A 26,240-nucleotide genomic window follows, 5' to 3' on the forward strand; every position below is an offset into this window, starting at 1 on the left:
TGCCTACACTGACCTCACCTAGACTGGTTCTTGACTCAGTGAATTGTCCTCTGTTTCATACTTCAGTTACTGAGTGTGCATTTCAGCAACAAATGACGCGGCCTTTTAAAAAAAGATTAATGTTACTATATTTTCAGTTTTACTTTGTTTTCTGTATGAGTTTGGTTTCCCCAGGATTTTGTTAGGCTTCTTTTTTTAGTGGCATAAAATCACTGTTATGTAGATGCATGACTTAAATATTAAAACTACTTTGTTTTGTGGGACAGGATGTCAATTAGAAATGATAAAGATATTATCAGTTCTGGAACTGGTTCTTGACAGTATCATTAATGTTTTCATCTCATTGAGCACATGTTATAGACAAACTGTTATTTCAGTGATTGAATATAATCAATACTTAGACTGCAAACTAAGTCCATGGAATAATTTTTTTTAAGTTTGTACAAAATCAACATTTCATGTTTAATATGTGAAGTTATTACAGATATAAAACAAATATTGTATGGTCTTTATAAAGTACTCTGAAAAGCTGTCACAAAATTGGGTTTAACTTTCATATTTTTGAGTATTCTTAGAAAAATATCATTTTGCTTCCTTTTATGAACAAAAATATCTGGGAAGAAAACAGTGCTTTTTGTAACTTTATGGGAAAGTAAGAAGTCTTGAGGTCAAAACTAGATTTTATTTATCTTAAATAAACCTTTCTTCCTACCAACCAGTAATTGTATTGGAAAAAAATTTTATTTACTAAACAAAAAGTTATATAATCAGATTGATCTTCATGAACTAGCACCTTGAGGAAGGCACCCTCAGGTTTCTTTATGATCTGTCACTTATACAAAACAGCCCATTAAACACTGTGTCTTCTAAGAGCTTCCTTTTTGGGGACCTTCCCGTTCCTGGATCTCCATGTAGCCCACTTAGCGTCTCCCTTTTATAATGTTATGGGAATATTAATACACCATTCTGTTTTCAGTAATGGATAGAAGCAGATTCTATTACCATATTCTCAGGCTCTTGAGATCAGGTGTGATGCCGAGTTTAGTGATATTATTTCAGTTGTACAAGATACCCATTTACTGAGTGTTTGTTTATTGACTTATTTGGATACACTTCTAAAACATACAATGGCAAAGTACAAAAATCTTCTTTTTGATTTTTCTTTGATCATATCCCTTGACAGTGTACTTGCTAAAGTTTTTACTTTTTTTCTCTTCTAACCACAATTATTCTACTACATGCCTCTAAACATTGGTATTTTTGAAAGCCTTTTCAACTTAATTCCATTATTAGTTCCTTTGTTTTTGTTTTTTGCCCAGGTTTAAGTTCTTAAATTTCTACTCTTTTTAATACACTTGTTTTTTCTCTTCCCTGGACCCTTGTACTCCCCAAAAGCCATAATTTAAGGTATTTTAAATACTTGATGTTCTTACTGAGTTACTGTTAAAATGTCAGTTTTTTAATACTACTTTGTTAAGTTGATAATGTTAGGTAATTATGATATCAGAATGGATACACATAATAGCAGTCAATATGTTTAGTTAAAATTTTATTCCTAATATTAAAGATATTTAAAATTTTAACCATAGTACTATTCTGAGGTTGTATGGTATATTTTACAGTTGAGGAAGAAGTATTACTTAAGTGTAGCTTCCAAAAGCTTCATTTGGCGATGTTAGTATTAAGAAGGTTCAAATAAAGCATGGGTTACAGTAGAACCTTTCTGATAAATACATTAATATGTAAATCTCTTTGGTCTTTTAAACTTTTTTCTTCAGTTAAAAAGTCCGCATTTTCATTTTTAGTTAAACCTCACTTCAATTTGTAGGAAATACTACATTGATCTGATAACTTAATTTTTAAATTATTATTCATTGGTCATCTGCCTCTGAGGCATTATACTTATAACAGAACTTCAATACAGTTATATTTCCATTTTTTCAAGGTAAATTTCAGAACTTGAATCCTTTTTCTTTATTGTATTTCAGAATATTCTGTTCCTTCATCTGTGTGTTGAAGATCAGCTAGAGAATTCTGTTCTATTGTTATGTTTTTTTGGTTCTTTAATATAGTTAATACTTTTATTTAAAAACAAGAGATTTAAAGATTAAAAAATGTATTTTCAGTATTATAATAGCATAACTATGTAATATTCATTTCAAAATGTTCCCAGATTCAGCACAAATTGGTCATTTGTTCTTATTCCTATACTTTTTTTTTTTAAACTAAATCTCTTCAGAAAAGAACTGATGTATAATGATTAAATTCTAAAAATTTTCTCAATGTTTTAGGACGAACAGAGGGTTTTTTTTAAACCAGTTTTAGTGACCTTAAAATAAAAAATTGAGTAAGGTTAAATTATAATTCAGAGATTGCATACACTGTTAGACAACAGTATGACATAACTAAAGGTCCTTTTCCATGGAGACCTTCAATGGGAACGCTAGAAACTGCCTGTGTTTGTTAACGTTAGAGCTCATGATTTTCCTTTCGGTGATTAAATGTTTTATTCTATCATTTTGGTGCCAGATGAAGAAGTTTCCCTGTTTGTAACTTACAGCTTACCAGCCCTACAGCCGAATGGAGCCCCAGCCACCCAGGAGAGGATGCAGTGGCGTCTTTTGCTGATGTTGGGTGGGTAGCCAGAGAGGAAGGAGAGTGCTCGACAAGACGAAGGTTAGTCTGGAATCTGTCAGAGCTGAGATGCAGTATTGATTATTTTAAGAGATGATACATTTGCATTGTTTCCTTTTTTCGCCTAATTTGATCTCTAGTACCTAGTTATTTTTTCAAGTGGTCGTCTTTTCTGTTCATTTTAAAGACTCAGCTACTATTTGTAAAGTTTCTAGTTAAAGAACTGTGTCCTAGGTCCATAAGAATTACAGAATCCCCTAGCCTTCAGAAGTTTACATTCTAAAGTAAGAAACTGGAAAGAACTGTCATAAATATGTTTAGATTGATGGAGTAACTATAATGGTCTTACTGGGGCAGAGCAATCCCTGTGGATCATATCAGGGAATTTGTGTACTCATTGGAGACCGTTTCCTAAAAACTGAGAGTCAAGATGAGTTTTGATTCAAAGGAGGCAGTGTGTAAGATTTAGAGAAGTGCTTCCATTTATTTGAAAGAGCCTGAATAAATTGTTGACTCCTCTTCAATCTAATAAACACTCAGCTGGTCAACTCTTCATTCTTATTAGGCATCGAGGAAACATAGATAAAATAAGATACAGTCCTGGCTTTCCAGGAATACCTGGAAATACTTGCCAGAGGAGATGAAACAAGGAAATCAGTAATACTGATGCTGGAAATACTACTAAATAAGTACAGAAGGCCTCTGTGGGATGAGAGGCTTGGCAAGGCTTCTCAGAGGAGGGGATGCTAGAGCCGAGTGAGGAGGGTCAGTAGGAGCCACTCACATAGGATGGTGGTGTTCCAGGAAAAGTGAATGTGTTTAAAGGTACTCATTAGGAGACCACACGGCATATTTAGGAGACTCCAAATGGCTCCATGAGTCCAGAGAGGAGCAGAGAAGGAACAAGCTTGCTCTTTATTTGGTTTTCCTGTTACTTTGTTTTCAATTCTACTGACATCTGCGCCTAATTTTCTCCTTCTACTTGGAGTTTTTCTTTTTTTCTAGATTCTCTAGGTGAGAGCTTATATTAATTTGAGACTTTTTCCTTTTTCTAATATAAGCATTTTAGTGCTATAAATTGTTTGGTTTCCAAATGTTTAGCACTTTTCCTGTTATTGAGTTCTAGTTTGATTCTGTGGTCAGGGAGCACACGTATCCAGTTGATCCTTGAACAACTTGGGTTTGCACTGTGGACTTAGGACTGCATGGAGGGTTGGAGTCCCTAATTCCTGTGTTGTTCAAGGGTCAGTTGTATTTCCATTCTTTTAAAAATTTGTTGAGGTTTTTTTAAACGGCTCAGGATATGGGCCATTTGGTTTATGTTCTGTGGGTATATAAAAGAATGTGTGCACTAGGGGGTGAGTGGTACAGCTCAGTGGTAGAGCTCGTGCTTGGCATGCACAAGGTACTAGATTCAATCCCCAGTGCGTATGTTAAGGGTAAAAATAATTAATAAGTAAGTAAATGGTAAGTTAATTAGTTAATTAACACATATGTAAAAAAAGACCAGAAAAGAAATATATACTCTGTTATTGTCAGTAGAATATCCTGTAAATGTCAGAGACCCTGTTGGTTGATGGTGTTGCTGAATTCTGTACTTTTTTTTTTCTTGCAACATTTGTTTTTACTGAGTTATAGTCATTTTACAATGTTGTGTCAAATTCCAGTGTGTATCTTTTTTGATTTTTCTATTTGTTCTAACAATTTTTGAAAGGAGGGCATTGAAGTTGTAGTCACGCAGGTCACTGAGACTCTGCTTACGTTTCTTCCTGGTCTGTTCACTTTTTGTGTTTTCATATTGGATGATTTCTATTGTTCTGTCTCTGAATTCATTGATTCTTCCATCTTCTCCATTCTGCTTTTGATCCTATCCAGTGTGTTTTTAATTTCAGTTATTTTACCTTTTAGTTTGAAAATCTTCATTTGGTTCTCCTTTATATCTTGGAGGTTTTTGCTGAGACTTTTTTTTTTTTCATTTGTTTTACAAATGCTAGTAATTGCTCATTTAAGCCTTTTTATTATAGCTGTTTCGAAATCTGTCAGATAATTCTAACTCTTGTCATCTCAGAGTTGGCATCTGTTAATTGTCATTTTTCATTCAGTTTGTGTTCTTTTTGGTTCTTGGTATGAGTGATTTTTTAAATTGAAATCTAGATATTTTGAGAATCTGAGACTCTGGACCTTATTTAAGCTTTTTCTTTTAGCTGGCTTTCACTGATAGCACTCTGGCAAGGGAAGGGTGGGTGCCATCTTGTTTATTCATTCAATTTTAATATATTAATTTCTAATTGCATCTAATTCTTAATTCTGAGTGCCACATACATACCAAACTGAATAGGTGTTAAATAAAAATGTATAGGTTCATAGGATTTGAAAGTATTTCAGGCAGCCCTTTTTCTTACACCACAATGTAATCTAATGACCAGGTGAAAGTTTTTACAAAATCTGTAATATAACAATAGTGAATAAAGTGAGACTGAAGACTTAAAGATACCCAATTTAAGTTTTTCAATCTGACATGAAGTGGATGGTGCTATTAAGGAGTGCTGGGGAAGAACCCCAACCTCATACAGGATGACAATGAGTAACAAAACTCCAAAGGAAATGACTCAGCACGCAGGCAGGCTGGCTTGCCAGGGCTCCCAGATGGAGTGCAGACCAGAGCAAGTTAGCTTCCTGCTCGCAGCACAGCAGACAGCACGTGCTGTTCATTCCCACTTTGACCTTAATTATTTGACACTAGACAATAACTAATAATGTACATCACTCAAGCACTGCATTCAAGGGACAAGCGTCATTTCCACTAAACATCACTTGTAGAAGGATCCAGCTTTTAAGATACAAAACAAGAGCCTAGAATAGCAAGTAAGAGGAATCCCACCAGTCGTCTGGGTCTGTGGCCTCGTGACAGTCCTGCTCCATCCCCCACTGTAAATCCTCTGATGGGCAACTTCCCTCTGAAAACAGCTTTCCTAGTCCAGGTATCTCTAGCCAACTACTCACTCACTTTGCAAAGATTGTTAGTTTTCTATGCAACTTTTTACTTTCAGAGAACTGAATCAACCAGTCCCCCACACCAGCCCCCGTGTATCCCATTGGCAATAGTGTCTTTTTATTCATTTCTAGGCTGTTCTCAGTTGAAACAGTGAGACAGTAAGCGCCATCCTGGGAATAGCACCCTCCACAGAGCACTGGGCTGATGTAAAACGATCTCAGATTTTGGTTTTCATTAACTGTGAGATTAAGGGGAAGGACCCCACAGGTGCACTATATTTAATTGAGGATTTTCTTTGAAATGATCAGTGGAACTTGAAAAGCCCTTCATGGTTCTGTACGTTGTGCTCCCAAAGTGGCTGCTACCCTTGACACGGATGTTGAAAAGATGAGAGCGAGGTCACGTGCAGGGCCACTCCGAACGGGTGCCTGTGCCCTCGTGCCACAAGGCCCTTTGGAGCCAAAAGCAAACAAAAGGTAGAAAGTACGAGCACAAGCTGGTACACAGGAAGTGTTTTTAAGAAACGGCCACACTCTGGCTGTCTTCTGCTTTGGGGATATCCAGACTTGACGCCTCTTTTGTTTTTGTTTTTTTGTTTTGTTTCTTAAATTTCTCTGTATTATACACAAAAATTATAGTAGGAAAGAGCATTTTTCTTAGTTCGGATTACTTCTGCCTCTATATTCTAGCTCTTAATAGCCTTCTATTCTGAAGGATGACAAAACAGATTGGTTCTGAGAATGAGTTTTGACTGCCTTATAAAACAGATGTCTGTGGGAAAAGTGTGTGTGTGTTTGTATTTTTAAAGGAAGGGACATGTCTGAGAATTTTCATAAAATCTAAACTTTTCCATATACAAGTATATTACAGAGCAACTCTTTTTGTTTCTGGTTCTCGAGCTCCTGTAAATGTTGAATCTGTGTCTTTGAGAAGACGTGATCATTTCAAGATTACTTTTTTAGCTCCTAAAAATCTACATTTAAACTCCCACATTTCCAGTGATTATTTTGTTTGAACCCACAGCCATCAACGGTATTTCATACATGGAAATGCAGAATCTATGCCGAAGTCACAAAACTAGTTATGGACATAAAATACAGATGATCTGCTATTGTTACTTAAATCATTTTGCTAAAAGTCCTAAACTTTTTCCTTCTTACCCTGGTACACTGGTTTTCAAGATTAATGAGTACTTTATCCTTAATTTTCAGTAGATGGAAAAACAAATGATAAAATTCATCTGTAGGGGTTACGGGGGAGAGGCAGAAGCTTAATTCTTCCCTTTTAAAAAAACATTGTAGTTTGCTGTTCACTATTCATTAATTTTTCTCTTACAATGTATTTTGCCTAGAAGGATCTTAAGGAAAGAAAGCTGTTTAAACTAAACGCCTTATAGTTGATCTCATAATCCAAACTGTCATATTATCTTGTTCCAGTTGTGGGTATTGAGGAAATGTTCGTGGGATTTGAAGACTGACTGACTTGAATGATAATGTTTTAAAGCAAACTTAAAAGCACTTAATACCATTGGCTCCTGTGATCTAGGAGAATCTTAGGTGGGGGTATGTACTCACTACTGAAGAGACTACTAGTTCTTGAACAGGACGGTAACATCATTTTTTGTTTAGTAGCACTGAAGAGTCTGGCATTCAAAATTTATTTGCTGTTATAATGCAGACTTGATGAAGTATCTGTGCTCGTACACAGAATGAAAGCAAACCATCATCCTCGCTTCCATTCTCAGATATAAAAATTTTCATTCTTTTAAGTGAGTTTTGACAAACAAAGCAAAATTCAACGTTCATGGAAAATGGAAGAAGGTAGGGGGAGAGGTGAGGGAACGCTGAGTCTGCACCTGCAGTTCTGTTTCTTCCCGCTTCCATCTACTTGTCACCTTCCTGATGCCCCCTCCCCCGATGCCTGTGGGGCAGCGTGTCCTTCCTGAGAACACCGCTTCTGAGCACTCTTGTTGCTTTAAAGTCATGAAGTCACAGTCTCTCTCCTACTCTTATTTCTCCTCTGGTGTTTGGAACAAATGTGATACTTTAATTCTACATTTATTTGAGATTTCTGTATTTTACCCAGATCTCCTCAGAACTAGTATTCTGTCTCTGCCACTGTCCCACCTATGAGTGTTTTCCCTAGTTCTTTCAAGAAAAAGTAGTATTTTAAAAAATCATTGTGTTGTTTTTATTAAAAACATAAGCTGTCAAGAATATAGTTGAGGAAGCATATTAAGAATATGTGACCTTATACTGATTAAATCAACCCATGCAAATAGCCTGCCCCTCAAAAGAATGTTATTCAGTAGACTAATTTTTATCTACTTGTAACCTAATGTACAGAGATGTTTAACAAAAGTATTTGACCTACCCTATGAAAGGTGGGTAGAAACCAGAATTTAGGCTGTTACATCAACAAAAAGCCACAGTGATTTTTTTTAATTGTTAATGTGTTATTAAAATTTTTTCCTTATTGCAGGATGATTAGAGCACATGCGTCTAATCTCTTATAACAAATAATCTTTCAAAGAACATTTTAATATATTTAATCAGAGTGTCAGTATTATTTCTTATAAAAGTTTTTACCTTTGTTTAATCTTCATGTACTTTTTTAGACATCTCATCACCTATTTCTTCCCAGTGTGGGGCTAAGAAAGGGAATGGTAGTTGAAACTTTGCAAGCCAAATATACTTCCCTATCCCACAGATATTCCTAATTATCGTTAATAAAGTTAGTATTGATTGAAGTCGGCTGCTAATCTAAATCTAAAGTAGAGCCTGAAGTAAAGGTAACAACCAGGATATTTATTCTCCAGGTGTTTTTGTTTAATACTACAGGTAAATAATTTACAAGCATCCTCAATATATGATAGTATAATTAACATGGCATAATCAGAATTAGATATGGAGAAAAACACCTGAATTCAGCACATAATACCAAAAGCTAAAGGTCCGAGAATTCACTCAAAACACAAGGTAGAACGAATTAACACGGCTCTCCAGCACAAACAAGGCAAGACAGCAGTGTCCAGTTAAAGGAAAACTAAAACAGAATGTAATGTTGGTGAGCGCTGTAACGGTTAGGATTAAGTGTGACTGCGTGAAACAGAAGTCAAAAACAATGAAGTTTATTTTTCTCTCAAGTCAGAAACATCCAGAGTGGAGAGTATGAAGCTGACAGTGGCTCCACTGTGTCCCTAGGGACCCAGCCGGGCTCTCTGCCATCCTTAGCACTGGCTTTCACGTCAAGGTTAGCTTGACTCTCAGAGGCTCGTGGGGCTAGAGATGAAAGGACGCGCTTTCTCCTGCAGCGGCCTTCCTGGCGGCTCACCCACGTTCTGCCTCCAGCTTGTCAGTCAGCACTTGGTCACATGACCATGAAATGGAAGGAAACTGGGATATGTTAACCTGATTGTTGTGATTATTTCAAAATGTATACACACATCAAATCATGCTGTACACCTTAACTACATACAGCATGTGTCAGTTATACCTCGGTAAAGCTGGAAGAAAAAAAAACGGATTAGAGGCTGGAAAAACCTAATTGTGGAAAATAGGAGGAAATGGTAAGTATAGAAATTGACAACTGAAAAGGAATCTGAACTTTATTCTCACCCCCCAAAGACTTCCATATAGAGCTGTGGAGCAATGCATGTTAGAAAAGCCTTTTTTTTTTTTTTAAACACCCAAGTGAAAATGAGATCATGTATATAGTTACTGCATGAGTTCCACTATAATGATTACTTTTTTCTCCTTTGTAGTTTCTTACGCTGTAATTTGGCCCATATTGTTACAGTATGTCTTACAATTTAGTACATTCTATCACATGTGGAAAACACTGACATCCAAGGGTAGAAGCCAAGACCCTGGGGAAGGGCTAAGAGATTACTGATTTGATTTGTCACACATAACCAGTAATTAGTTTATCATTAAAAGTTTCTTCACCTTAGTTCATACCATCAAAACAAAACGTGAATTAGCAAAGACACTGCTGGAAGCTGTGTTGCCTCTTGTAGTGCAGGCTTGTGTGTATTGTGTGGAGATTAAGAAGAATGATGGCAGCAAGAAATCTGGCCTGGCGCGTTCCTGCGTGAGGTTGACAAGTGCTTTGTTGTTGAAACTTACAGCAGGGGCTTTATGGACGGTCAGCCTGAAAAGTGGTTCTCAGATGTTAGGTTCTGATTAACTTTGAAATGATTGATTGTATTCCCTGACAAAGCCTGTGACAGCCAGCCTTCTGTCTTCCTTGCAGGACACAGGTCAGGTCAAGGCAGCCCCTTCAGGATGACTTTCCTTTCCTTGAGAAGCCCCCAAGCAGGCAGTTTTCCTTACCAGACCTGTCTCCAAAGGAGTGTCAGCTGCAGAGCACGACGCTGGCGAACGAGGAGGCACTGCAGAAGATCTGTGCCCTCGAAAATGAACTCGCTGCTCTCAGAGCTCAGATTGCCAAAATCGTGACCCTGCAGGAACAGCAAAACCTCAGTGCAGGTCTGTAAGTCCTACATTTGTTTTAACCAGGGAACTGGGAATTAGAAGAATGCCACTCATGTAAAATTTATTAACAAGTAACAGCATTGATTGAGCTTGTTAGAAAATCTGGGGTCAGTCCTCTATGCGTGGTCCAGTAGAGGACCCAGGCAAGTTTAAGTGGTTTTTGTTTGTTTTGAACCACCTTGATGCTGTCAGAGAGGATACTGAGTATATGCATTCATTTAATGGTTAAACTGCTACTCCTGTGAATGCTGCGGGCACCTTAGCTGTCTGTGATAGTGGCACCATCCACGTTAGACGCGAGGTAATCTCTGTCAGCCCTGACGGGGCTGAGTGCTGCTTCCCTACCTGCGTGTTCTGCGGCGGGTGCTTGGCCCTTCCACCTCCCAGGTCTGCTCTGCAGTGAGGACAGCTGCCCTGTGTTACGGAGTTACGTGGGAGTAAATGTGCAAATTATATGAAATGTCTTCAGCACATTGCAGCTACTTAACGGTCACTTCTCTTCCTCTTGCCCAGAGTGGAAACTGAATTCAGGTCGTCTGACTCTTGGTCTAATACTGTTGCTTCTGTGTGGCACTGTCACTCGGGAGAAGAAACCGTGGTGTTGAAATCCTAGCCCATGAACCTGCTGGCACGTAGTGGTGGTTTTTCCTCGTGTTGTTCCCGAGTCCTGGCTGGACTCAGTATAAGCCAATTCTAAAGGTTAAAGGACAGGATAGTTACTCTGCCTCTGAGTCACTGTGCTCATGGCCCCAGGGTTTAATGTAACCCCACGCATTAACCTCATCCAACCTGTGTCTGGCCAGGATGGACCGAGGGCGCATGCATTCGGGCACCTGCTGTCACTTAAGTGAAATTTGTGTGTCACTTTTATAGAACCGAAGTCCTGCCCTTTTCTTTTTTAAATTATAAATTGCACTCCTCTTTTGCTCTACCTCCCTCTACTGGCAGACTAAGAAAACTGCTGTAATAGTGAGAATTGGGGGATTTACATTAGGTGTTATATTTACAATCCAAATCCCTTGAGGAAAACTCTTGCACTGAGTTCCCCCTAATCAGTATAGTTCACCCAAAAAACAACTCACTAACCTCCCATTATGCAGAAAGATGAATTTTTAGGTCCTTATTTTAGAACTACTTTAACTTCTTATTTTGGAAATTAACTAGAACTTTTTTTCTTACAGAAATTTGTTCAATAAATCTAAAACTTTCCTTTTAAAAACATTCTAGTTAATGCTTGATAAGTCATATATAAATATACTTAAAATGAAACACAAATTTATCAAAGTTTTTTCATATAGTTACTCCAGTATTAAATGGTCAAACTGTATCCTGAAGACAGTTACATGTGCAGTGCGACTGCTGTGTGTTTCATCTAGAAGTGGGGACAGACTCTGCAGCTGGCCCACGACAGTGCCCTGTTAAGTGGAACACTTGTATCTGGAGGGTCTGGGATTAAAAGATACAGAGACTGAGATTCAGGCATTTAGATTCTAACCAAGTAGCTGACACTTCCTTTCTACTTACATGATTGAGATTCTTTTTGAGGATATTATTTTCAAATATAAAGTCCTTAACATAACTTTGCTTTTAAAATATTTTACTTGTCCGTAGCCATCAGGATTGAATTGGTTTTTCCTTATTTCTGTAGGTGATTTGGAATCTGCCACAGCTGTCGCCACAGCACCGCCCTCTGCCCCGCCAGCGCCCCCTCCGCCCCCGCCCCCGGCGCCCCCGCCCCCCCCTCCATCAGTGCTCCACCAAAGCACATCTGCTCTTGATCTGATTAAAGAGCGAAGAGAGAAGAACGCCTGTGCTGGGAAGACTTCAGTCAAGAACAATCCAAAGAAACCTGACATGCCAAATATGCTAGAGATCCTGAAAGACATGAACAGTGTCAAACTTCGGTCAGTAAAAAGGTGAGGACACACTGCCTTCTTTCTTACGCCCCCCCCCCTTTTTTTTTGCCTTATAAAACCAAGTACTAGGCTTCTTGATAATTTTGTTTTACAGCATGACTACCATGAATAATTTGTTTTTAATTTAAAAAAAAAAAAGACATGCCCCATTGGCTCCTATACGCTGTTAGCTAAGAGATTAGCAAAATAAACACTTCCCAGGTTACTTTTTCACCACCCCCACCACTGCATTTAAAGCCTTTTCGTGACTGTGCAGCCATTCATCCGCTATAGCTGTGCTGTGTACCTACCAGGACAGTTGCTGGGCACTTGGAGAAGAGTGGAACTGTGATCGCCCTGAGGGCGTGTGGTCACTGCTCCTGAGAGGAGCTGACCTTGGGTTCATCGGGCCCCTTGTGCTCTTCTGTGGAGCCTCTAAGTCTAGGGTTTCCACGTCACTGCGTCAGTATTTGTCTGTCTTTTTTGAGGGTCTGTGATGCTGTCAGGCCCACAGAGCACCTCCCAGAGGGACACCAGCATTGAGTGTCCGGCTGGTTTCTGTCACTTCTCTAAGGTCAGAACAAGACGTGAAGCCCAAGCCAGTGGATGCTGCTGACCCTGCTACCCTCATAGCAGAGGCTCTGAAAAAGAAATTTGCTTACCGGTATCGAAGTGAGAGCCAAAGTGAAGTTGAAAAAGGAATTCCAAAGTCTGAATCCGAGGCCACCTCCGGAACAGTGTTGGTGAGTGCTGGGCAGGCCTCTCTCTGGGGCAGCTGGTGGTCCACTGCTGTGCACCTGCGTTTTGCAAGACATTCAACTGTGTCCTGCAAGATTCAAAAGGATGTGCTACAGGATTTGGTTCCTACCTGCAGCTAGTTTGGTTCCTACCTGCAGCTAGGTTACTTAAAGAAGAGCACAAAGAAGGAAGCAAAATTAACCTCTGGTTTCACTCCTTAGCATGAGAAATTTAACATTGGAGATAAACTATGTTTTATTTATATTTAAGCATAATGACGTGAAATTCATTACAATAAAATTTATACCTTAGGGCAACCTGAATGTTACGATACAGAAATTCAAGTAAGGGAAGATCGTTTTCTCTTAGGGCACCTGTGACAGTCTTCTGAAGAGGGAGAGGTTTGACCAGGGCCTTGCAGGATGTGGGCCACGCCACAGATGGAGACTGAGCAGATGTCACAGACACTCTCGGACAGGGATCCAGTCCCTTCAGTCCAGTTACTGTCGTGGGGGCTATTAGCTTGTCTGTTCCAGAGAAGCAGATATCTTAGAAATTCTAGCATCTTTGAAACTCTTCATACATGGAAAAGGAAACTTTGTACCATTCTTCTTTTACTCAGAGAAGTAAAATTGGACTAGCTAGGGTCTTGCTAAGATGATAATTTTCTTTTCTAGAAACTAATCTTGTTACCAAAGTCTTTGACTTTGTTGACATACGTTTATAACAACCTGTCAGTTCATAAAGGTTTTAATATTGTCTAGTTGCTGGATTTTTCATGCAGAACATACCCAGCCCTTTGATCCATGATTGGGAGGGGGCATATCAGTACTGTTACATTAACCAGTGTCTTTCTGTTTCTTTTCTAGTTTGGGCCACACATGTTGAAGTCTACAGGAAAAATGAAGGCTTTAATTGAGAATGTTTCAACTTCCTAACAGACAATGAGCTGAGAAGGACTATCCTAGTTCAGCTGTTGGTTTGTTAGGACTGCTTGGCTGGTAGAAATCAACACTATTTGGTAAATACCTGCATTTAGTGTTCAGTGGTCTCCTTTTAAGTCTCATTAGAGGGTTAAGCTATAACAAAAGCACTCTTAGGTTTGCTTTTAAGAGAAGGTCAGTTCTGAAGTTTTCTATAACATGTGTATATTCTGACATAACATGTTTTTAATGTGTAGCCAGGATATTTAGGTTTCCAGTCTCAGAAATAGTTAGATTTCAGAACAAAGGAACTTTGTAGATGTGAGTTTTAAATTCTTAACACTAATTTATCTGTACAGATGTTTTATGCGCATGTATTTAGACATAAAACAGTACCTGACATTTAGCAGAGGCAGTGATGAGGGTGCTGCTGGTGTCGTTCATTCTCAGCGATCGTTTCTGCACAGCTGCACAACCAAGTTGTTGGGAGTGACATGTTTGAGACTGTAGTGTCTTCTTGCCTTGAACAGAACTTTCATTTTAGATTCTTCCTCACATTGTCTCTGAGGTGGGGTTTGAGTGGGAACTGGATAATGTTCGCTGCTGAAACTCCATGAAGGAACGTCAAGGATCGTGAAAGCTGTTCTCGCCTCTGCCACCCAGTGCTGAGGAAGGGAACGTAGTTTTCCAATAGTGAGGAATCAAATTATTGAATTAAATTACTTTTTAAGTAAAAACCAGAATGTACCACCTTTTTTTCTTTCAGTTTAATAAATGGCATCACAAAATGACTTGTTACTAAGTTAATACTTCTGGAAATGTCAGCATAATGGAGTTTAAAAATTTTTAATATTGTCAAAAACTGTAGCTTTATAGTGGAACACTGAATAGGCAAAAGAATTTCCTGTAAGCTGCTTATCATTGGTCAGAATGCTGTTCTGTTGCGTTACATTGTTTAACATAAACTGTAGTGCTACTAGGAGTGGAGAGTTGCCTTTCTCAGCCAGGGCTTCTAAGGAATTGTGACAAGTGATCATTTTTAAATGCTTCATAAGTCTTCATGATTTTCTGTATTTCTGCTAAACTCAGTTATAGTTAGTCAGACTACCATGAAAACATATTTGGATTTACTATTTAAATCTAGTGGGGGCAGGGGGAAGTTGTACTTCCTGGGGGGTGGGATTCAGAGATGGGAAGAACAGACATTCACTGTTAGGTTACTGAAAATATGTGCAATGTTCTAAATAATAGCAGATAATAGTTGAAGTTAATGTACATGGTTTGGTTATTCACCTAAAATTTGAACTGTGGCTTATTTTACACGTTGTCAATGCACATTGTTTCTCACTGTTTTATATGGTTTAAAAATTCTGCCTTAAAAAGAAATCCAGAAAATTCCCGATAGACATACCTTGACCGCCTAAGAAATTCATATTTGTATCAGTATTGAATTTGGGCCAGTGCTCCAAGATAAGGAAGGTAACTGTTTTGAAATAAAGCGAACTTTTATTTTCCTCGGACCATAACATCTATAAATATGCTTGCTTTTTCTTCACAATAGGTAAGATTCTTTTGATTCTACATGAAGCTGCTTTAGAATAATCTGCTTTCTGCATTTTTCAAGTGGAAATATATTCCTTATAATATACCACCTCTCACTCACTTATCTCTCAAAGAGATTTCAGCATCAAGAGAGAAAGGCAGTCACGTGAGGGGAGCTTCCCCGGGGCTCTCAAGCCTATATAACCCGCCCCGGGGACTGAGTGCTGGATGCTGCTTGCCCGTCTTCCCGCGTACCCTCGCATTCACTTTCTGGCTCCCCCAGCAGCACAATGCCTGAAGTGGAAGAGCTTCAAAATGATTAAACTCTGCTTTATAGTAGCTGGTACAACGTTTTGTCTGCTGGGGCTCTCTACACAGCTGACCTGGAAAGCTCTGTAAGGGCTGGGGCACGGACCCCCCGGGGGAGAGTCCCGGACGGCTCGCTCTGCTTCAGCAACAGAAAAGCAGACAGCTGGCTCACCCGAGGGCGGGAAGCCGCGCCAGGTTTGGGTAGTCCAGGACTCAAACTTTTGTTTCTTTGATTCCACATATTATGATCTCTGATCAAACACAAACTTTTCCCCACTTGCAGATCTGTAAAATGAAAATACGGTACTATGTTTACTGAAAAAAGTCCACATGTAAGTGGACCCACGCAGTTCAAACCCGTGTTGTTCAAGGGCCACACGAAGTGCACTGGACCTGGAGTTACACGTGATCCATGTGCATGATCCTGGCCAAGTCACACCTCTATTTTTAAAATGGGAATAATGTTCAGCTCAAAAAATTGTTGAGGATTAAAAAATGATTTTGAACATTTTCTATGAATGGTATATAGAGTGCTAAGGAAGTTATGACTTACATTGTTTCACATGAGGGCACTAGTTCTCAGTGTACTGATTTCTCCCAGGAGACGTGGTCCCTGGCACCCGGAAAAGGTGTCATCTGTGCACAGGGCTGGAGTGGAGCAGCGGGTCTCACAGGCTTTCATTCTGGTTGTCCTCCTAGTCATAGGCCCTTCTGTCCTCCTGCTGTATTAAGAATTCCGGTGAGTCTGTGTCTTAGTGGTGAAGGAAGACAATATGAGGGAACCACTATTAGAAACAAGAGTTTGGGGAAATCATCCTCCAATAACCTCTCTGAAAACAGAAGTCCCCGCTGTGGGTCAGATCTGGGAGAGAGAAGTTTAAACTTGCAGGCGTTGCCCAGTAACAGCAGCTCTGGGGTTGTCAGGCAGAATGAGGCAGCTGGTGACCATATCGTTCTCACTGTCACAATACTTCCCGTGAGCCTTCCGCCATTCCTAACCCCTCTGCCCCTCCTCATCCTGGAGCATCAGCGTTCTTCTGAGCTACCCCCGAACCTGCTTCCTAACATGGTTAGTTCTCCCTTGCAAGCTAGTTCTTCACTGGCACTAGTGCGATCACTTGAGATCAGATAGCATAACCGCAGAAGGATCTGGAAATCTTGTATGTTCTCCTCTGAGACTGTTGTCCTTAGTCCACTTCATGGGGCTGGAAGCCTTAATAACGTCCCTCTAGCTTCTCAACCTCCTCTCTGGTAGACGCTCCAGCCTCTTCTAAAGGTCACAGAGAGAGAGCCTTCCGTAAGCCCGGAGTGTAACCCGAGCAACTCAGACGCGCTCAGGAAGGTAAATGGAAGAGGATCCAACAGTGCCTCACCCTCCATCCAGGGAGCCGTGGCTGTTCCAGGGCCGTCCAGCCCCTCAGACCTGCTCGCCTAGCTGGACAAGCCTTACTTTGGGGACAAAGACTTCACGACAGGATTTCTACCACAGCTGTGAGCAGCAGCCTTCTGCTCCTGCTGCCTCGTCACCGTCCCTCTTCCTTAGCCAGTCACCCTGGTCATCAAAGGACGAGAAAGGATGAGGTGGAGGCGTGGGGGGAGGCGCTTCTGTAACGACAGCTGTGTTAGCAGTGAGGGAGGGGATGCATATGAGACACCGGTCTGGGGTCCGGTCGTCCAGGCTCTCTGACCTTCCCTCTGCAAGGAGAACACCTGGTGACGCAGAGACTGGTCTGTGACCCGGGATGCAGCCTTGGTTAGCTGGTCCGATCAGATTCTCCCTTGGGAATTTGAAGAGGAAACCCTGAGAAGGGGGGCAGTTGGTATCTGGAGCTCAAATAAAGATGTCATGAGGTACAAGTGTCCACGGGCAGTTCATGCAAAGCAGATTATGAAGAAATGAACAAGGCTGTTTTACAGGTTAGGAAGCCACCGAAAAGACTGGGTGACTGGCTTTACATGACGAAAGACCCAAACCCAGCCCATCTAGCCACAAAGACAACACTTTTAGAAACTACACTATCCTGGCCTTTCTAAGCAGACACTCCAAGGTAGAGAAGATTCGGGAAAAGGACCAGGAGTGTGGGAGAAAGCAGCAGATGCAGCAAAAAGCAACATCTCAGGATGCTCAGACCCCAGCTTCTGCTCCTCCAGCCTTCACAAGGGCTCGTCTGTTATGAACACGAATCTTCAAGATAAAGTCCCCAGTTAACATGCACTTATCTGAGTGAGCCTCTGCTCCCTGTCATGGAAAAAGCTAATCCCTATCTTGTGATGATTCTTAGACGGAAATTCAAAAGTCCTGTTTTCTGCAGATGTTCACCTAGGATCTTAAAACACATCCCTTTACGATACTTTCCTCAAAAAAGTTTACATATAGAACTTATACAAATTTCAGCTAAGCTATAACACGGGGGGATATCATGCAGCCAGCCTCCTGGTTCTTTACAGGACATGGCTCAACAGTAAAGAAACACTTCAAATTTATGCTCAAAAAGCTCAATGTAGAGCTCAAAGGTAAATGTAATATAAGATGAACTGTGTTAACAAGACTGCTGATGGTACCAGTGGAAAGTGTCAACAGTGTGCTCCAGTTTTATGTTACAGCTAGAAAGACTCTAATATTAAACACACGGGTTTCAGGATGACTTAGAAAGTAGTAAAGGAGTAAAAAAATGTGATTGTGATTGAGAAGTATTTTACATACTGAACATCTAAGACTTGTATTTTAGAATCAAATTTGAAAGCTAAATGATTTTTACCAGTCAAGGATATTAATAATAAAAGTCAAGAATTACTGGAAATGGTGTCATTTTCAACATGAACCCAACAAAATCATTCATTCTCAACAGCTCCCAACACTTTGCACTCATTTTGTACAATATAGAAACCTGCCATATTATGTAACAAATGCTTTTCACACATCATCTTGTCACCCAAAGGTTTTGAGAACAGAGATCATGTTCTGCAATTATTTATACCTTCATTACATCCAGTGCAGTGCTCTGCCCATAACAGCAACTCAGATACTGGTACCACATGACTTCAGCACAGACAGACTGGTTTCAACATAATTTCCTGTAATGGTAGACTGATAGCTAAAAAGGAAACAATACCAAGTTAATTTGTTCAACGTGTGTTGACGGCACGATTTACACCAGCCCTGTGTCGAGCACAAGAGACAAGATGGAGGAGAGCTGCGTGTCCCCATCAGCCCACCCCCAAGTAGTGATCCCTCTTCCTGGAGACCACGACCCTCGGGGGCCTTCCAAAAGACAAATCCTTAGCAAACAAAGAATGGCTCAGGCTCAGCCTTGCAGATATCTGAACAACTGTGTGTCCCAAATGTATGCTGATTAATATGTGCATTTATTTAAAAACATTACTGAATGCATATCAGCTGTCGGTCACTGTCCCAAGCTGATTGGGAGGAGATTTAAACAAAAAATTTATACATTTTTAAGAAGAGTACACATGAAAACACTGTAAACCTCTGATGTGAAGTTTTAGGAAAACTGAAAGCTTTAAGAGTCAAGGAAGTTTTTTTGGAAAAAGAGGCTGTTATAGGAACCTTCAAAGAATTACTAGCACCTCTAACTTGTACCTAAGGTACAAATATATTTCCCAGGTTTGCAAAGGACATAAAATAGTTACTTCTCTTGAACAAAGAGGATCGTTATAAACCATCACATTTACTGAGTACAAATACTGCCCAGGAACCAGTTGTTTTAAGTGTTTGTTGTGTTAAGCTGAGGCTTACCAGGTTTTCTCTCCGAGGACCTTTGCCCTAGAGCAGAGGAGATGCCCCACCACTAAAGGCTGGCCCAGAGCCCCCAAGGGCTGCCACAATGCTCTACACTTCTTTGAAGTCTCCTATTTTTATCTAAAAAATTCATGTGAATTTTGCATTCTGTTTCATAATGTTTAATTACTTATTTTAAATATGATCTTCTAAATGTACTGTTTCCTCAAATTTTTCTAGAAAATCAGTGTTCACGGAATATAGGTCCTATTTAAAAAGCAGGGCTGTAGATGGTAAGCCCTCATATATGTAACAAAACACAACTTTCCAATGGGTTTATCACACCTTTAGGCGGGAAATGAGAGCAACATTCAGGTGTCTCCCCTTGAGAATGGAAATAAGAAATCAATCCTCTGAATATCAAACAGTGAAAAACGCAAGAGGTCAGAGAAGAAGCAAGCAGTCACACACCGGCAGACAGAGCCCGGGCAGGCTCACCTGAGACAGGCTGACAGTCTGGCATCTACTGGACGTGCCAAACAGAAGCGGACGTGGAGGAGCAGATGCCGGCAGAGAACCTCCAGCATCGTCCTGGGAGCCCTGGTCCACAGACACGAGTGTCAGCAGGAGCATCCCCATAGAATGCATGGGGCAGCTTGTTCCCCAAGCTCAGAATCCATGTTCACCAAGTAACTGGCTGATCAGAACTTAGCTTCCCAAGAAGATCTGCCTGAAGGGAGAGAATAATTGATAGTTATATTTCTCATTGTAAATTACACTAAAATAAACACCTTTAAAAAATATCATTTACCGTGAGCTTGGTTAATGTAAGTTTGCTGTGAGGTAGTTCCACCCTCCGTGTGCTGAGATTCTAGGTCTGTGAGTGGGTTGGATCCTTATCAGATTCCAGACGCATGAGATCTGCCACGGTGATGCTGCCTCATGTAAGTGGCCAGTTAACCTTCCCCAGGTCACCCTCAGCTCTGCCACCATCAGACTTCTGTACCCAGCTGTCTAGCATGGTGGCCACAAGCCCATGTGGAGACTGGGCACTTGAAACGTGGCTAGTCCAAACTGAGATGTGCTGTAAGCATAAAATACACGCCAGATTTGAAAGACACTGTAACAGAAAAAAGAAGGTAAAACATCTCCTAATTGTTTTTTATAATGACTATATATTGAAATGAGAAAATATTTTGGCTGTATTGGAATAAATGCTATTAAAATTAATTCCATCTGTTTCTTTTTCATTTTTCAAATGTGACTACTCAAAAATTGACAGTCACACAGGCTCACATTATATCCTATTGGACATCACTCTCCCATACAAATAATGACTTTAAAAAAAAAAAAAAAACCTCTGTTTGAGTTCAAAGTTTGCACTCATCCCGTCTAATGAAATGGACTTGGAAAGATCCAGAGAGGCCCGGTGGTACCTTTCTTACACTGACAGTAATCAAGTATAATTAAGTGACCATTTCTCACTACTTGAGTTTTAAAAGGCCAACAAAACTAGTATCTTGGTACCTGCATGAGGCGCTGGGGTTCCCAACTGTGGAATCCAGAGCTGACTTCCCTTGGGGATCAGTCAGGACTCTGCAGACTGCGCCTGGGCCTCAGCTCACTCCCCGTGAGGTGGAGATGACCCCCGCAGGACCGTGCCTGCACCCGGCTCTGCCTGCACCCATGTCTGATGAGTGAATGCCAGAGCCAAGAAGCTAATTCCCTGATTTCCTAGTAATTTAGCATCATGAATTCCAAAAGATTGAGTTAGAAGGTAAATATCAAAGATGAAAATGTGAAAAGATAGGTTTTTATTCATCAAAAGTTAAACAGCAACAGGCACGTATTAAAATGAGTACGGCAAAGCCTCTGACACAGGGCTTTACACTCAAGCTTTCTCCCAAGAAAATGGCTGTTGCAACAAACTGTAAACATAATTAAGAAACAGTCTTTTACAGTAACAAGGGAAATACAATTGAACTAAAAGAAAGCACCAGTTTCTCTTAAAACTAGATTACAGTTGTGCTTACTATACAGAAAACAATGTAAAACAAATTACAAAAGTGGAATGTTGTAAGTTTAAAATTAGTCCTTAGATTTTGTCCTATAAAACATCTGTTCACATCAAAAGGCCCGTCAAAGGGTAACGTTTCATCAAAGGGAGGGACAAGAAAACAATGCACTTTTTTCAAATCAAAACAAGAAGTTTGGTCACTTAGCTTTGTGCATAGTTTAAGGCAACTGGAGCGATCAGTCGCAGCGCACCTCCCTGCCCCTCCCCAAGTGTGGCTGCTCATTATGTCACATTCTAAAATAATAAATAAAAACGGACGTTTCCAATCCCTCCCACGTGGATAAATAGGACACATGCACAGTCACACATGCACGAGCGTGCCCGCAAACACACATCCGCACACACACACCACGCCTCTCACTCACTGCAGCGAGAGGGGACTCTAGTACCCTTGCTCTGAAGGACACACGTGCCCATCCCACTTTATTTCAGATTGGCAAATACCCTGAGCTGATTATGGTGTTTTAAACATTCCACCTTTTTCTTGCATGTGCAGGTCAAGTGTACAGTAGTGAAAACAACATGCAATGTCTTCACTGCAGAATCATAATACAGCTAGGACACTGGTGTTCCGCCCCGCCCTCCCCCAATTAAAATCTAAGTTAAAAAAATTGCATTGCCGAACAGCACTGGAGTGAAAGCTGGCGGTGCTCTAAGATAAATGCTCAGTTTCCAGTGCACAAAGTAAAACTGGAGCAAATGGGAGGCTTTGGTGGCATCCAAAGAAGAAGAAAAGGCAAACCGGGGGAAGAGCTGCAGTTTTAGGTTTGATCTTTAAAATTCTTAGTGGTTCTTTCACAATCATGCTCCAAGGCAAATTTAGAACCAATATTTCAGAGTTGGTTTGTAAACATCGAGTCTTGCCAGAGGTGGCAGAGGCTGGGCACTTCACAGTTCCATTTTCTCCGAGAGAACTTAGTGGAAGCTACAGACACACACTGCTGCGTCGGACTGGTTAATTCCAAGAGACTCTGCTGAAGGCTTCAGTTCAAGTCTCAGGGCGCTCTGAGGAGCATGGGGCTCACCGCAATCTTCCTTCGGCCTTCCCTTGGTTTCGCTCCTGCTGGGCTTCGCATATTCGAGGTTTCACACAAAAGCCAAACGCATATTGCTGTGTGTTCAGGTCGGGTAATTAAAAAGTGGGTTCAAATGATCCAACAGAGGAAATCTTGGAAATAAATAATGCTGGCATCATTCACTTCCCTTGACAGTCAAGGGTCAGTTCTCTCACCTCAAGACCCCATTCACATTTCTAAAAACCTCCAGGAGGCAGTCTGTCTCACCGATCCTGGGGGTTATGATAATCGGTTTTCCTGAGGTAATAACTGTGCGTTCAGCTCCTCAAATGCAGCATCAGTGTCCTCACTGCTCGACTGTTCTCTCTGCAGTCCCTTCCAGCTGGCTTTATTCAGCCCCACGTGCCCGAGCATTGTCTGGGACAGCCTGGTATTGGAAAACCGGGCCCATTCTGTGAATAAAGGCTCCACTAGGTAAGTCATGAAGCCTCGAGAAAATAAGAGAAAGAAGGTGTTAACCTACGTCCTGAAACCTTATCTTTAAAACACCTATATAGTGTTTACGCTCTTAAGTCCTATTCCTATTTCAGCCAGCTCTCTGAAGAACGGGGCACAGCACAGTTGGAGGGCGGGGGGACCAGGCCTGGACTGAAGTGCAGCTCCAGCTGGGGTACCGCTCTGTCCCCTCGGGGATGGTAATCTGCACGCCCGTCAAGATCACAGGTGGCCATTTTAAGTAATTCAGAGAGGGGAGGGCATAGCTCAGTGGTAAAACACATGCTTAGCATATACGAGGTCCTGGGTTCAGTCCCTAGTACCTCCATTAAAAAATAAATAAAGGCTTAATTACCTATCCTGCCTCAAAAAAAAAATTAACTCAGAATTTATGAAGCCAAACCTCATGACAAAAAGTATGTGTCTACAAAGAACAGAGGAGATTAAACCATTATTAAAGTGAACACCAAAGTGTACCAAGGTCCTACTTTGTAGACAACTCATATAATCATCTCCCTTAATTCACAGTCAGAAAGAGAAAATGAGTAAGTTCGGGACTGTCCGCATCTCTAGGTTATACAGCACGTTGTTCCCGACTCAACACTACACAGGGTAAAAAGCAGCACCGTAGGAAATACCTCAACAACCAAATCACATATATTAGGAGAAGCAAATAAGACTATCTTCCTGCATTTTTGATCTGTTGCGGACAGAGGAAATGTACATTCAAATTCTATCACTCCTTGTTTAACAATTTTTAAAGTTTCTTCATCTTTAAAACTTTTCTTCTCAGCAAAAGACCACGTGGCCCACAGACAATATGGGTTCCGTTTAGCCAACAAAAAAAATCTCACTGGAAGTAAAGCAATTAGCAGCCACCACTTTCAATTACAAAAGTCATATGAGGCCTGATGGTTGAATTTTTTCAAGTGTACAAATTATGGTACCTGCAGTAGTAGTTATGAGATTGGAAATAAGGCTTTCTTCCATCTCGTCCATTCCCTCTACACACGTTAACTGAGAACCTACTATGTGCCAGACACTGGTGGGGGGAGGGCAGGGATAAGCATGAACAGACAGACGAGATGTGCCCTCAACGAGTTATGTTCCGGTGAGGAGGAAGAGAAAACACGGAAACACGTCATTACTGCAGTCAAAGAGCATCATGGCATTTTTGGGCAGCCATCCTCACACCTCTGTGTTAGGCTGATCCAGACACTCAGAGCCCTGTCTTTTCCAGGAGCCAGAGTTAAGTCATGAGCAGCTGGAGTTCTGGACCCAAAGGCAGAACTTTATCACAGGTTTCACGATTCTTCTTACTTGATTCTCCCCTTGTTCCACCTGGTGAGAACTTCTGCATCCTGTCTCTAACATCCAACAAATTAGCTCTCACTTCTGGCTCTCTGTTACCTAAGATTCTTTTAGGTCTCAAGCACCTGGTAACAAAGAACAGGCCGGGGCCACAGACACCATCACACAGGCCCCAGTCAGAAGGTGGGACTCCTGTTTATTTGCTGCTCAACCACTTGTGAACCCACTTAACTTTCTGTGAACTAAAATCAAATGAGAGTAAATTAAAAGAGCCAAAAAAAAAAAAGGAAAAACAAGGGCAAAATTTCTTAAATTATTTAAAAATTAGAAACAAGCATAATTTTAATACTCATATTTCAAATGTATATCTCTTCTTGACAAAATTAAAATCAACAGGATTTTTTTTAAACCAGTTACATCTGAGTATGCATAGTTACCAATCTGGATGTTGGCAATAGACTCAGTCTGACGATCACAAAGTGGACTCACACCCAAATGATACTTTTTTTCTATATCTCCTAGAAATTAAAAAAAGAGAGAGAATTCTTAATGTGGAATATACCTATTAGTTAAATATATAATTAAAGTCTTCATCTTACTCATAAATTCCTTAGGAAAAAATGTAACATACCTAGTGCTCATGAAAGGACGAACGGCTTCTAAATTAGTTCTTTTTTAAATTTTAAGTTATTCACACACAGAAAAGGTTACCAAACTGACATCCTATTTTAAATGGCGAGGGTGGAAAACCTTCACTAGGTGTTACCCCAAGACTGAAACTCTGTCAGTATTTTAATTTCAAACTTAGATTTCTAAAAGGAAGTTGTATGGAATAAAGATCCTTTCCTCTTGGCTTTAGATCACAAAATATGTCTTACCTGTTCACACGGCCATGGTCCCTGCACAAGACAAGAATGGAGCAAGGGCAGGAAAATCCTGTACAGCAAAATTTCCAACCTGGTCTACGTCTATTCATCAGTGCGTACACACACATTTTGATTATTCCAAAAGAAAATTCTCAAAACAGATGCTCAATTTGTATATTTGTATATTATTGGTTTTATGTACATTTACTGTGAATTGTCACTAAAACTATCAAACACCTACTGCTGGACTCTGCAAATGTCTGAGTTATTTTATTCATATGACGCTAAAAAATGAACTGAACAGATTATCACCCAATACTGTAACTTGCCTTGGTGGAAGAATTCCTCTGTTACTTTTTCACTCCACTGCTTGCTTAATTCCCAAGTCCGACATGGGTTACAAATATCAGCACATTTCAAAGCCATCTAACAAGCAAAACAGTAAAATTGTCTTAAGAAAAATAAATAAAATTTGAATTGTATTAAGTTTAAATATACTCTAACAGTGAGGAGAAGAACCCCTGAAAAAAGAAAATGTTGCAACAGGAAATTCATTGTCTTTTATACTGATTTTTATGATGCTCCTAGGTCTACCAGTGATTTTTGTGGAAATACTGAAAGACTGCTAAAATCATTATATATATAACATTATACATGTTTGATAATTCCAGAGAGCCAAGCATAGGACTGGATTAACCAGAAAGTTACAAACAAATCATCCAATTCTCCCTCATTTTTCAGACGTGAGAATTTCCTAAAATAAAATGCTGTTTGTTGATTGGAACCCTCATTCTGCAAAAACTGTTTTTGTCAGAAATCCCAAGTATGGAAAATACAAAAGCAACAGTGCTTTCCTAGGCAGCAGACTTGCCTTTTCGAAAGTTTTGCTGATGGAAGGAAACACCACGGTTTCCCCCCAGATTTAACCACTCAGAAAACGACACAAGAATATTTCATTTTCATTCTAATAATCACATTATCCGCCTAAGAAATAGGACCTTTCCAAGCCCCATTTTACCTGTAAAACCAAATGCCTATGCCTGGCGTCTTCCAGGCGTAAGTCGCCTCTGTCCAGATGGGCCCTGAACAAGGACAGGTACTCGTTCTGGCGGCTGATGTCTGTGGCCAGTATCAGAGCACCTATCTGAGCCTCCATCTGTTGCCTGGAGTTAGAGAAACAGAAACACAACACTTTCAAGTAAAT

The 26,240-nt window shown here is 40.3% G+C and overlaps 2 protein-coding genes across 10 annotated transcripts in view; one reads left to right on the forward strand and one right to left on the reverse strand.

The window, feature by feature from the left end:
- MTFR1 (mitochondrial fission regulator 1) overlaps positions 1-15,201 on the forward strand; it is a 33,192-nt gene extending 17,991 nt beyond the window's left edge. For all 3 annotated transcript variants that reach the window (XM_074354960.1, XM_045507157.2, XM_074354961.1), the window contains 5 exons: positions 2,561-2,676; positions 9,884-10,119; positions 11,774-12,041; positions 12,595-12,763; positions 13,628-15,201. In XM_074354960.1, coding sequence (XP_074211061.1) covers positions 2,561-2,676; positions 9,884-10,119; positions 11,774-12,041; positions 12,595-12,763; positions 13,628-13,696 — 858 coding nt within the window. In that variant the 3' untranslated portion in view covers positions 13,697-15,201. The remainder of the gene's footprint in view (positions 1-2,560; positions 2,677-9,883; positions 10,120-11,773; positions 12,042-12,594; positions 12,764-13,627) is intronic.
- The window catches only part of PDE7A (phosphodiesterase 7A), a 303,765-nt gene continuing 291,731 nt past the window's right edge, over positions 14,207-26,240 (reverse strand). For 6 of the 7 annotated variants that reach the window (XM_074354959.1, XM_074354958.1, XM_074354956.1 and 3 more), the window contains 4 exons: positions 26,055-26,199; positions 25,366-25,462; positions 24,608-24,688; positions 21,069-22,852 (listed from right to left, as the gene is read on the reverse strand). In XM_074354959.1, coding sequence (XP_074211060.1) covers positions 22,644-22,852; positions 24,608-24,688; positions 25,366-25,462; positions 26,055-26,199 — 532 coding nt within the window. In that variant the 3' untranslated portion in view covers positions 21,069-22,643. Of the gene's footprint in view, positions 14,347-15,704; positions 15,818-16,085; positions 20,002-20,082; positions 20,356-21,068; positions 22,853-24,607; positions 24,689-25,365; positions 25,463-26,054; positions 26,200-26,240 lie in introns of those variants that run through there. The other variant, XR_012503184.1, reaches the window with a different exon arrangement.

The sequence above is a fragment of the Camelus bactrianus genome, chromosome 29, assembly GCF_048773025.1.
Source record: "Camelus bactrianus isolate YW-2024 breed Bactrian camel chromosome 29, ASM4877302v1, whole genome shotgun sequence".
Taxonomy (NCBI): domain Eukaryota; kingdom Metazoa; phylum Chordata; class Mammalia; order Artiodactyla; family Camelidae; genus Camelus; species Camelus bactrianus.